The following is a 13809-nucleotide window of genomic DNA, read 5'->3' on the forward strand; positions in this document are numbered from 1 at the left end:
TCGGAAAAATTTTCAGCAATGTTCGGGATTTTTCGACATCCTGAATTTTTTTTTCGTATCTACCATTTTTCGTAAGTTGAATGGTCGTAAGTAGGGGAGCGTCTGTTGTCATAAAATGCACATAAAACATAAGAAACAATTTACAGATGTACAAAAAAGATAAAATACAAAACAATTTAAACTTTTTTTATGCTCAAAGTCAACAACACAAGGAGGAAAACGTGTATATTGACCAATCACAAGAGAAAGTGTCTCGGAGAAAACCTGCTCTTAATTGTTGGGGAGCCGGCTCCTGTCGTTCACTTCTTAGAGCAGGCTGCTATCCGATACAGCCTGTTCGTTCACTAACGACATCACTAAAGGCTATCACTGAAGGCCTAGGTGTGAAATGCTCAGCCAGCTGTTGCACTTTGATAAGGAAAAGTTGTGTGTTCAGTTCTTCTATTATGTCCTGGTTTTTGTTCATTAGCACACACATTTTATGTTCAAAAGTCGTCCTTGAGTCAATTGACCTGGCTTTTTCTGAAGGCTTTCATTACTAAATGTCAGCATCCTTGTCAAGCAGACAGTAGCTTAGCAACATAAAAGCAGCAAAGAACCCAAGCCGAGTGGCTGAATACGGTTTTTGTGTAATGAGTCCTTAGCATTTGCAAAAACTTGACAAAACATCTGACTGCTCAGAATGAAAAAAATCACCAGTGTGGAATTTAGGTTCAAATCTGGCGATGGATTTTGTATTCTACAAAAGTGCCACATTTTAATGCGCAGCTATAACCGTTACCTTAAGTATCTCGTAAGGATAATGGTTGGCTTGCTTATTCTCTCCCGCACATACAAACAGGATATCAAAACAAGCCCTTTGGCCTCCAATCTTGTATTTAACAGCTATGTCATTTAGTTTGTTATTCCCTCATCATATTTTATTAATGCAACCCCAAGCAAAGATCTTCTCATCACTCTAGCCCTAATAATAGAGAACAGATAATGTTTTAATTTTCCAAACATGATTGGGCAGTTACGACATCATTTTTTCTGTCTCATAATTCAAACCCATTCTCAATTTCCTCTCTGGAAAATACAAAGTAATCGTTGACCAAAGAGAATCTTTCAGGGATCCTCTCAGCTGCAAAATGTTGTGTTCTCCAACGGTGAGTTGCATATAATGTGTGCGCTCACGTAGGCAAAGTTATTGTCCAGAAAATCCTACGCTGCCATCCGATCATACTCCTCTGCCTTCCAGCTGAGCAGGACTTGCCGCACAATCAGCAAGCGGTAACAAATCACAGCTTCACGGCAGAGATGGAGATAGGGGGACGTAACGATTGTGCAAATCATAAATTAATCCCTAGTTAGTGTCACATGTTCAGCACTTCGTTTCTAGCAAGCTGGGTTAGGTTATTACTTTTTTGGGGAGGTTTACAAAAAAAGATAATTACCTGTACACATTGTTTTAATCAGGGGCCCAAAATACACACAGGGCACTATTTGCAGCCCATCAACAACATACACAAAAACTTATATTTGTTATCAAAAAAATGTTGAATACATTTAGTATATAGTTTTTTTGAACTTCATTAAATTGATAATTCTTCACAAGGAGCTGTCTGCCCTCTTCTAAGTTCGGTTGTAATCAAATGTGACGTATTCTCAAGTCATTTTCATGTTTTGTGGGTGGACCCAAACGCAGGTGCCCACGACAAAGAATGGTCCTTTTTGCCAAAAACCAGGAATAACAAACTAGGTCTCAAAAAAATACCAAAGTGTGCAAACCAGAAAATAAATCCCAACCCGACATAACAGAAGACTGGATGGAATTGTTATGGGAATGACAACGACAATTTGGTCATTCGTTTTGGGTTTTGCGGGTTGGACTGAAGTGGGGAAAACTGGAAGGGTCGGGCCATTTTCATTTAGACTGCCATTGCTACCTCTGATTTTGTTTTTGGTTTCTTGTTAGGACATTTTGCTCGTAATTTAGTGCCCATTTTTTTGTTCTTTTACTTCCTTACATCATCATTTCTGGCTCCGTTTTTTCCTGGTTTTGACTTTGTGAGGTTTGATTTTGTTTGGACATATAACTTTGTTCTTTGTTTTGTTAATAAATACCATCCTTATTTTTAACACCCCTGCCCCAGTTCCTGCTTCCCTCACTTGGGTCCATCAGCCCCAAACTTAACAGTAATTGCTTTAAAAAAATGGCTTTTGATAGATTACTCCTGTTTTATTTCTGAAGCTTTTGGATCTGTTTACACCAGACCAAATACCTACTATCCCAATATCGTTTTTTTTCTTTAAAAAAATAAAATCACTAACTTTGGTGTGCTTAATAGATAAAAAAATGTGTCCTTTTCAGATTAAAATAAGTTGATTTTGCATATACGCCTTTCCTTCTAGTTAAATGCCAACAAAAAAATTAAAACTACCAGCTAGAGGCCATTGCTGTTGTTATAAAACTTGACAAAATTGATTTATTTGCTGAAGGATTATGTAATAAATATGTACACTTTGCAATTGCACTGCGGAAGTGAATTGCAAAAGGTCGCATGATAATTTTTGTGTTGAATCGATTTTCGTAACTTTTTTTGGGTGAAAAACAAGTTAAATGTTTAAATAGTTGATATTTAAAACAACACATCACACGCAGTGTTTCTGGAAGGATGATTCCGAAAGAGAACTGCCACAGCTGATACGAATCTTAACTGTCACAAGAGGTGAAATACCGTACTAAGTGACGATGAAACACTTGAAAGTGCATATAACTTCCTTTGAGTACATATACAGCTATTTATGATTTAAATCAGCATCACAGAGTGAGCCAAAAAACACGAAACACCTTATTCTGTACCTATCAACTTCACAAGGCTGTATTCAGAACATGCAAGTGAATGTGAGTGTATGCAAAAAGATTCTTATTTAATCTGTTATATTGTTTACAGTAGCAGGGTTTACGTATTTTCTGTTGTTTTTTCTGTGTTGTCCTTCACCAATTGTGAGTGCATCTCCAACAGAGCAGCATTTCCATAAGGGTTCACAATGACTCCCCTTAGTGGGTTATATATGATCCTGATTGTAACCCTCTCATTCATCACGTCTGTTGAAAGGGACTGTTAAAAAGCGCCCGAAGATGTTTGTAGGGTAAGGTTTAGCTAAGCCAAGTTGCACCCGAGATGGAACGGTCTGCTTTGCTGATACAAGCCCTCGGGCGTCTCATAGGTTTTAGAAGTAAGAGGCTAATACCATGCAAGTGGCGTATGTACTATGCTTTACTTATTCTCTATTTGAACACTGCTTCTAAAGAGTCAACATTATTATAGTACTTACAGTGGGGTACTTTGATGCCACATATAGGCTGCAAAGGCCCTCAACCCGAAGTCTTATTTTATTTTATTTCTGTTGAGCGTGAATACGCCCTTATTTTTACCCTTCTGACTTTTCCATTGCGGCTACAGTGCAGAGTTTATTGAGATCAATATAATAAAAGGTATGAAAAACCTTTTTCACCACGTTGTAGTCTAAATTAATTATAATAGATTCAGTGATGCACAATATGTCGTCGAGCACCATGGTGCTGCATTTATATAGCGCTTTTCAAGTCACTGAATACCTCCCAAAGCGCTTTACAATGTGTTTCACACTTATACAATCACACACGGATGGGCAGAGGCATCTATGCAAGGCACCTACCTACCTATTGGGGTTATTCTTCCCCAAGGACACTTCAACATCTGGCTCGCAGGAGCTGGAAATTGATCCTGCGACCTCTCGGTCTCTAGACAAGTGCTCTACCTTCTGAACAAAGCAAAAAAAAATTGCCTTAGCAGCAACTCGTATAAAGGTGCATAAAAACTTAAATAGCTCTCTAATAAATAAACATGTCAATACTACCAATTTGACTTAAAACAAAATGTGCATCGAAATTGAAAAGTGTGGGCACACCTGTATTAGAGCAAGATTGATGAACTAATGTTATGGGAACAGCTAATAACTCAGCCTTCTACTTTAGCATTCTTTTCATGCTTTCTCTTAATTCCAAACACGCGCTTGATTGACGAACTAATGTTATTGTAAGATCTAATATATAAGTCTCCACCTGAACTTGGTTCCCTAAAAAGAGTTAACTACACTTTCTTTTTACGCTATCTCTTTAATCACACATTTGACTTTTTTACCACGGACTCTTAAAAATGTCGATCTTATCAGTGGTCTTTGTTCGCAGGCATGTCGGGAATCAGGAGTTGGCAGAGCTGCTGCTGTTTACTCCACTCTAACGTTAGTCTCTCTGATTCAGTGGCTCGTCTCCCGGTCGCTTATCCAATCATAAGGCGCGGGATGGTTTGTGTCCGAGACAGAGGGAGGGGAGAGAGAAGTTTGGCTGCATCTGAGCATAAAAAAAACAGCTCGTTGAATAAATAAAAATGCCAATACAGCTCTCCGCCAAATATTGGTCAACCTCTAACCAGTGCACAGAGAGAAAAAGCAGATGTGCGGGCATGCGTGTACTAATATGCTTCATTCAGTAATATAATTGAAGATTCTTAAAGACTTGCCTTAAAAAATACACCAGTATTGTCTCAAAGCATGATACATTTGAAAGCTTAACACTTTCAAGTATAACTTTTTGGGATTCTTCGAAAACCATTACAATTGTATTCTTTTGATAATCTATACTGTGTTTGCCAGCATTAAAATGAACAATTCAAATAAAAAAATGTAATTGCTCTCTCGGTTTCTCTCTCTCAGTGTGTGTGTGTGTGTGTGTGTGTGTGTGTGTGTGTGTGTGTGTGTGTGTGTGTGTGTGTGTGTGTGTGTGTGTGTGTGTGTGTGTGTGTGTGTGTGTGTGTGTGTGTGTGTGTGTGTGTGTGTGTGTGTGTGTGTGTGTGTGTGTGTGTGTGTGTCTCAATATAGATATCTGTTCACACCGGATTTCTTCTTTTAATAGTAGTAGAGAAATTGGAAAATTGCCTTTGAAAGGCTTTGAAAAATGCTCAAGTTTGGCAATAAAAAAGGGTTACGAACCCTGACGATTATTATGTTTTTGTCACAAGATTGGTTAGGAATCAAATTACACCTCTAAGGCAAAATATGAACTATGTGTTGAAAATGTCATTGCCTCTTTGCATCACCCTTAAGTGGTTCAGTGTGACTGCAGCATACATCGAGTAAGCTATGGCGTTGCAGATGTTTTCTTTTCCGCGCTCTTTAACAAATTCTGCTATTGCCCGTAGACCTGCAGGGCTGCAGGCGCTTCAACTCCTCCCTAGCCGTCAACTACAGCACCATGTTGCTGGAGGCTGACAGCCAGCACATCTACGTTGGGGCCCGAGGGGCCGTGTTCGCTCTTGACGCCGCTGACATCTCTTCCAGTGCTGCACTCTCTGTGAGTTTGGTTGTTTGTGCTCAAATGTCTTCTTTTTGTTTATCTCGGCTGCATTTTTATTTCACTCAATTTTTAAAGGTGTGGTGCGTAATGTTGAAAAAGTTGAAAGTATGTGTTAACAATGCCCAAATAAGTTAGAAGAGCCCTTATGTTTTATTTTCCCCTGCACCTATCTGCTTTTATCTTACTTTTATCAGCGCTGTTTGGGGCCGAACACAATAGGTTTTAAGAATGGGGGCTGGAGGGAGTGTTTGAGAGTGATGTCATGCTCTTCCCCGTTTGTCAGTGTAGCATGAGGAGAATGTTAAAGTAAGAAAAGGCCTGCTTCTATTAGAGTGCAAACACCTACCCAAACCCCCAAAAAGATTTTCTAAAGAAAGGTTTATTCGAGTGCGTCTAAGAAATGCATGTACTTGCATGCGGATCATGAATGAACTGACTGAGCCTGCGGTCAGCCAGTAGATGGCGGCAGGGAGTAAAAAAGGTCAAATTTCCATACAGCTCCTTTAAGGAATAGACGTACAACTATCTGCTGATTTCATTTGCATTCGAGAAATGGCACAAGCTAAGGGCTAATGACATTCTGGCTTGCCGGTAATACAATTTGTTTTGCTTTTAAGTGCTTAAGGGGTTTGTTTTGGAAGGAATCATGTTTAGAAATAATAATTATAATCTTATCAATAAGGGATTCTTTCAATCCGGCAAATTGCTCTTTGTGGCAAAACAGTGTTTTAGGCTTTAAGTAAAATACAAAGAGCACTTTCAAAAAAAATGACTGCTAACTGGAGGTACATCCTACATTTCTAAAACTATCATTTCTGTGAAAATGGTCCTGAAGCACTAAACCTCAATCAGTTCAAGCCTGCTTTTTGATGTCATGGTAAATAAAGCCCCTGATTTATCATGAGTTAGGATTTCCTACTGTGCTCCAACCAGTTATTATATAATATGTTGGGTATCGGAAAAGAACATACAGTGCTTTTTTGTTTGTTATGCTAAACATATTTTTTTTTCGTTAGGTAGAACAATGGAACTAATTAAACATTAGTGTCTAATATCATTTATTTTCTCTAACACAGCCCAGATTGTGTTAATATTATCTTTTAGCATATGTTCACCATTTATGTTGATTCACTTTTACTTGGTGGGTTCGTTTCCAAACAGGGTGTGACCAAAATAATCTATCACATTTAAAGTCATGTTTATTGTGTGTACAATGCCATGGACCTCCAATGAAACCCAAATAAATTCCAGATGTTGTAACATTTTCCTTGATTTTTTTTTTCATCTGACATATGAAGAGACAGTGTGAGACATCATTACAATTTAAGATGACATGTTTGAAGGAAAATAACTTTACAATGAATTGTGAAACTCAGCTGTAAATATAAATGCACAGAATGATACTTATCTGTATGCAGCCCTGCCATTCATTCTCTAAATAGACTACAGTATACATTCGGTGCTGAAAATAATCGAAAATGTTAGCTAAGGGAGACTGAAAGACATTCTTTGATCCCATCTGTCAGTAATTATTTAAATCTGAAATCATGCTCAGCAAATTCCCAACAGAAGGACAAAAAAATAATTATTCATGTATTAATAGTCAGCGCTATGTAACCTCCTGTTGTGTTTTACTGTGTGTTGTGTTACATCAGATTGAGTGGGAGGCCTCCCCCGAGCAAAAGCACCAGTGTCATCTCAAGGGAAAAGACAACAAGGTGAACATTTAACTTTTCCCTCTTTATATTGTATTTATATCCTCGCTGAATTTTTTGTCCCATCTTTTTATCAGACTGAGTGCTATAATCACATCCGATTCCTGCAGAGGTTCAACTCAACACACCTCTATATGTGCGGAACAAATGCCTTCAGTCCTCTGTGTGCATATATAGTATGTATAGTAACCCTTTTTTCATACTGCATTTGCATTCATACATCACTGATTTAAATCAATAAACACATTTATTTGTTTCTCAAATTAAGAGCCTTCACTTAATCAAATAGTTTGAATTTGCGTTATTTGAATTACCACTGTGGAGTTCAGACATTCTAACCATAACACCATCAAACTCTTCCTCTTTAGAATTCTATTTATTGCATTTGTTAAGAAATTCCCATATTCCAACCTCAAGGTTGAAGAGGCTTTATTGACGCATATCAGTGCTGCGTTGCATCCTTGAGATCTACAAGGCCACAGACCCAGGTGTGTGGTTGTCATGCCAGCACAAGGCTTTCAGGGAGAATTGATGTGTTAGTTGCAAATGCCTACCTAGCTTTTTTAATTGGTTCATTTTGCACTGTACTTTTTTAAACAAGTTGTGATTCCAAATTATAATATAAGTCATTCAAATTCAGGGTGTCCCAAAAACATTTTGACAGCTGATAACTAATTTATTGTGTTTCCATAGTAGAGTGGTTAGCACATTCTTCAACACGCGAAAGGTCCCTGGTTCAAGACCTGGTGGAAACATATTTTGGCCTGGAAATGGATGGGGGTCCAAGACACACCACAGAAAATGGTGCCCCTACGACTAGTGGTTAAGGGATCCAACCAACCAACCAACCAAGAACCCATTGAAGCGTGTGATGACAACCAGACTTTACTTTGAAAAAAGGATATTTATTCTAAAATGTTACTAGAAGTATGAAAACACAATTAATTCCTAGTAAATTAACATAGTGGTTGCTCATAACATTGGGGCTCTCTGGTCCCTAGTAGGTGTAATTGTGTCTGTAAATCGAGCCGTTTCATTGGATTGTGGCTTCATTACACCACACAATTTCGTGGTAAAGTACATATTTGTTGCATAGTTTCATGTAATACTCACAATTCTGTACTCTTCGGTCTCGAGCAGAAATGTCCAGAAATATGACCCACAGGCCAGATCTGGCCCAATACATGATTTAATCTAGGCCAGTATAAATTTCTGAGTATGTCTAAAAGAGAAGCGAGTCTTTCGGTTGTCTATCAAAATAATGTTTTTTTTTTTATATATATATGTAAACCAAGTGCTCTCTCCCGACACTAGAGTTCAGTGTTGAGTTTGTATAGCGTGGTGAGTTGGTTCAGGTGTAAAACTGCATTCACTCGACTGTTAAAATAAACCAGTTAACACATTTATTGCCAAATTCGTTTTTCCAAGTTGTTTTCGAAAAAAATTGTTGTGTTTAGAAAATATCCCTTGTCATCCGTGATTGTAATTTGTGGGCTTACTAATGTAGGATTAATGATAAAGAATACTACTGAAAAACTACAGTAACGACTCCATTGCTTGCAAAAAACTTTCTTTGACTTTGATGAAATGTTTCCAGCAATCTTTTTTCTTTTTGAGGCTTCTCGATGAACATGGTTTTCCGGAACACTTCTTGAAAGGCATCCTGAATAGTTCCGTCAGCTTCAAACTTGCCTCTAATTCTAGTAACTCGTGTTGGTGGTCCTTTGTGAAACTCCCTTTTAAATTGTCTTTGCACTTCTACTGTGTTTTCATAGTTCCAGTAGTCAAGTCAAGTAATTTTTGTTTGTATAGCCCTTAATCACAAATAGTCTCAAAGGGCTGCACAGGTTATTGCACAGACTATTATTTCAGACTATTATTACACCATCCCCTGATCTGGAACCAACATGAGGTAAAGGAAAAACTCAAAAACCTCAACATGAGGAAAATGAAGACACCTTGAGAAGGGACCGCACATGTGGTATCCCCCTTTCAGGGTTACCAGACAGCAAAGGATGTTGCAATTACAACTAATACAGAGATGTTGTCCACAAAAAGTATAGGTTATTCATATGCTATAGAGTAGAAGTGTGTTTTAAGCTTAGATTTAAACATTTCCACTGAGGTTGCAGATCGGATCTCAGGGGGAAGAGCATTCCACAGCACCGGTGCCCGGATGGAGAACGCTCTCGAACCTGCGGAACACTTCTTGGCTCTTGGGATCACCAGTAGACCGGCGCTTTCAGAACGAAGGCTTCGGACCGTAACATAGGGGGAAATCAGATCTGAAAGATATGAGGGAGCAAGTTCATGTATGATTTTGTATAATACTAAGAGAACCTTGAAATCACATCTTAGGCTAACAGGGAGCCAATGCAGGTTAGCCAAAATCGGCGTGATGTGATCGGACTTTTTTGTCCTAGTTAAAAGCCTCGCTGCATTATTTTGTACCAGCTGAAGACTCTTGATTCTGGACTTCGGTAGACCGGAGAGTAGTGCATTACAGTAATCGAGACGGGAGGTAACAAACGCGTGAATTATAATCTCCGCATCCGACTGAGACAGCATAGGACGAATTTTAGCAATGTTGCGAAGAAAGTGGTTCTAGTAATTTTCTTTACATGTGTTTGAAAGGACAGATCGGGGTCAAATATGACACCTAAATTTTTAACTGAGTCACTCTGTGTCATTTGAGATTTGTCAATGTTCACAGCAGTTTTTGAGAATAAGTCACGGCATTTAGATGGACCAATAACTAACATTTCGGTCTTTTCAGAGTCAAGTCGCATTTTAGAACCTTTCTTCAAAGTCAAATCTGCTTGCCATACCTATGTTCAATGGGTTCAGTCCGTAGAGAAAGGATAACTTATTGAGCTGCTAATTCAGCTGCTCAAATGTGTGTACATTTTTGGGAAACGGTTTTATAATGCATCAATATGTTAGTTTCACTTATTTTAGATGGTTAGTTATGAGTTTGTAAGTTCACCTACATAGGTGTAAGAAAATCATGATTTCAACTTTACACTGCATCTATAAAAAACGGTGTTGAGCTTTGGAGGTTTTGTATTTTTACAGGATGTTGAGAAATTTGTGATGTCATTGCCTGAAGAGGGCCGAGACAAATGTCCCTACAGCCCAACTACAGGATACACAGGCCTCGTTGTAGGTATGCAATTTTCACGCCTAAAAAGCTTTTTAAAGAAAACCTACCCAAACCTCATGTGACTTTTGTTCTTTCCCAGACCAGGAGCTGTTTACCGCTTCCCAATACGAGTTTAGAAGTTTTCCAGATATCCGACGCAACTCTCCTACTCTAAAAACTGAGGACGCTCCCACACGTTGGCTGAATGGTGAAAAGCTACTAAAAAATAAAATGCAATAGTGTTTTCAGGGTGGACCTATTATACATTAAGATCCGTGTTTCTCATCTGGCAAAATAATGCTAAGAAGAAGAAAAGTATAAGGGTCGATTACACTCCTCAACAGGAAAGGACAATAATGCCCTGCTCAAGCTCTTCTACCTGTTCAGTCAATTGGCGTGTTTCAAAGAAACCACATCTCATTTTATTATGATATTGTTGGTTTTCTTTCCTTTTTAAGCCCATTGTATTGGGTCCCAAGAAAGTTAGTGATAATGGAAAGGGAAAGTGTAAAACGGTGATAACCGCAATTTAGTTGATTAAGGCAAAGATTGCGAAATACAAAAAATGGTGTACAAGTGTCTGGCATTAAAGCTCTGCTGGAAAGTACAGTAAATGGTTTAACATTTTTATATTTTTAACTGTTTACAAGTATATTAATCTTAATTAAATAGTCATGGATGTTAAGATATATGCTTTATTATTATTTTGAATTTCTTTTTGTATGGGTCTATCTTAAAGCAGTTTAAGGTGATTGCTATATTTCTGTTTTGCTGGTCATTTTGTTTTTGTGGAAGAAAAAGGTAAATGTATTCTACTATCTCTGATTTAAACTGCACAATCCTTTCATTGTATATATTTTTAAAGTGGAAATATTTTCTTGATTTTAGTCGCAGCTTATCATTCAGGTGGAACGGTGGGTCTTGAAGTCAGACCAGATGAGAACAGTGATTTAGATGATCAAAGGTTCTGATAAATACCAAACATTTTATGCAGTTTTGCAAATATTGATGAACTGAAAATCATAGGTTTATGGTTTTATCACACTAAATAAACATATATAAAAACATAACAAATAAAAAAAAAAACTTTTACATATATGATTATTATTTTTCTAATTGATTATAAATATGGTAATATTATTAAAATGTTTATTCATGAAATATTGACATCTAACAGGTTGTTATTTACATACCGCATTGTTGAAATTAAATTAAAACACAATTTATTTAATAAACTTGAGGGAGAAGAATTTTGTCATTTAAATAAAACTGATCACAAACTTGTACATTATTTATATTTTTAAATGTATTCATTTAGAATGTATTTTCCCTCATATACTGCTATACAATAATGTATTTTGAGAATACAAAGACATGTTTTTCTTCAAACAACTTGATAATGCATTTTGAATTTCAAATATGCTATAACCGTGTTTACATGAGGCTGGATCCAACTGATTTGTCTTTTGTGTGTGCGATGGAGAAAGAAAACCTGAAAATCCTGCAGCACTTGTTTTTGTTTCATTGGATATTTGCCAAGACAGCTGAGTGAAATGTAGTTATTGAACTGTGAATCTTAATACTTGTTTTGTAACAAGCAGGTTCAAAAAGAGCTTTTCTTGTTTGTGTCAGTAACTTCACTGAGACCGTGCATAAACATGAGCTCTATTTATAATCAGGTCTTGTTCACTTTTGGGAATAAATAAATGTACTTCAATTGTGAGAACTAGAAATACTACAGATACTTGGTCATTGTACCACTTCGGTAGACATATTTTTTGTCTGTACTCCAATCTAATCTTTACTTCATAAAGACTTCTTGCTCTTACTCCCTACCATTTTGTGTCCTGAGGTTTTTCTGTTTTTAGATTTCTCTCTTGTTTTCATTTAATTTTAATCTTTTACTTCTGCTCACCCCTTTTCTTTTCCAGAGGCCAACTTTGTGGGGTCAGCACTGATAAGGGAGAACTTGGACAGAGGCATCATGGGCAAAGACGACAAGATCTACTACTTCTTCACGGAGGTTGGTCAGGAGCACAGCGGGAACTCTGGAGTGCACGGCAGGGTGGCACGGGTTGCTCAAATTTGCAAGGTGAGCCAAGACTCAGGTAATGATATCAAAGGTGACTTCACCTGAATGCATAATGAGTGGGGATTTGATGTGATCGCCTGGGGATGGTTCTGTGGAGGTTATTAAAATTTCGTAGTGATGAAGAACGGCTATAGTGAATGATAAGACGTTCATCACCTTCTTTGTTGAAATTCAGTGTTCTTGTCTTGTTCTTGCATCACCCCTTCAATTGTTCGGCCTCAGGGAGACCGAGGAGGTCTCCTCACCCTCCAGAAGCGCTGGACATCCTTCCTCAAGGCCCGACTGACATGCTCCTTGCCCGAGTATGACTTTCACTTCAACGACCTGCGCAGCGTCTTCTTCATGCCTGGAGACACGCCGGCGGACACCCTTTTCTACGCTATCTTTGGTCTGGGCTGGTGAGTAACGAGGATGTGGGTAGGGGATTTTTATGAAAGACATCAAAGATGGATCTGCTAAGACAGTCAGAGTGAGATGAAAGCTTAGCGAATAACAGAATATTGAAAAGAATATGTAGCTCAGAATAGATTAAAAATGCAGATTTCCATCGTTGTTCTAAGTCAAACCCGTCTGTAGAGAGAGATCAGTGTAGAGTTAACCATTACAGTATTTGATTAAAGGGGGATTGTTTTTTGAATATACTGTAAATGAATTTGAATAGATTAAAAGGACAAGTATCTTTTGAGTTTTAGCCATTACACCAGGGGTCGGTAACATATGGCTCGTGAGCTAGGTATCGTTCTTTTCAGTACATCTGTCTTGTAGATGAAATGAAGACAATGTGTCCATCCAATTTTGGTGTATGCAAAGCTGGACCAACACAGTGGGCTCCTGGCTCGGTCTGGAATATACAGGGTAAAGGTTCAACTATGGTTTACAGTCACCATGTTACACCACGGACCCCGTTTTGGCTGTACGATCGAGTCTTACCGTTGACAAAATGGCTGACTCCCTATTGGTTTGTGAGTGTGTGTGTGAATGGGTAAGTGTGAAGCACATTGTAAAGCGCTTTGGGAGGTCTTCATTAACTTGAAAAGCGTTGTATGAATGCAGACGATTTACCATCATCACATGGATGGCTGAGAACTCATTTAAAGTGAAGGGTTCCGGCTTTAAACCGTGTTGTACACAGTTGTAGCCGTTTCGTTTTCAAGATTGGATGGGTTGCTGGTTGGAGGGGGAGGAGGTGCTGGAATTCCCACTTACTGATGATTGGAGCAAAACACCACATTGAATGTGTTTGAAGTAAGGAATTGCCATTTTAAAATGTTTAAAAGTTTCCAGTAGTTGTTTTAGCTGATTGTCCCCTTAAGGTTTGCATAGCTATTACAATTTTGCCACTTCTTTCCTAAGCCTTTCTGTAGTTTTAGTTGGCGGTACGACAGCAGACAAAATTGACCTGAGTAAATAATACACAATGTTTATTTTTTTTGTATGCTTAAGCATACCTGTCATCCTCAGCTGATTGCTCCCCTGATTC

General features: G+C 38.1%; 1 protein-coding gene across 1 annotated transcript in view; it reads left to right on the forward strand.

The window, feature by feature from the left end:
* The window catches only part of LOC148353639 (semaphorin-4G-like), a 50220-nt gene that overhangs the window by 22589 nt on the left and 13822 nt on the right, over positions 1 to 13809 (forward strand). Inside the window, exons 3-9 of the mRNA XM_088351536.1 lie at positions 5226 to 5377; positions 7036 to 7098; positions 7173 to 7271; positions 10171 to 10261; positions 10338 to 10445; positions 12169 to 12329; positions 12552 to 12727. Of these exons, the coding sequence (XP_088207662.1) occupies positions 5226 to 5377; positions 7036 to 7098; positions 7173 to 7271; positions 10171 to 10261; positions 10338 to 10445; positions 12169 to 12329; positions 12552 to 12727 (850 nt within the window). The remainder of the gene's footprint in view (positions 1 to 5225; positions 5378 to 7035; positions 7099 to 7172; positions 7272 to 10170; positions 10262 to 10337; positions 10446 to 12168; positions 12330 to 12551; positions 12728 to 13809) is intronic.

Source organism: Urocampus carinirostris, chromosome 13, assembly GCF_059441175.1.
Source record: "Urocampus carinirostris isolate Australia breed hairy pipefish chromosome 13, RoL_Ucar_1.0, whole genome shotgun sequence".
Taxonomy (NCBI): domain Eukaryota; kingdom Metazoa; phylum Chordata; class Actinopteri; order Syngnathiformes; family Syngnathidae; genus Urocampus; species Urocampus carinirostris.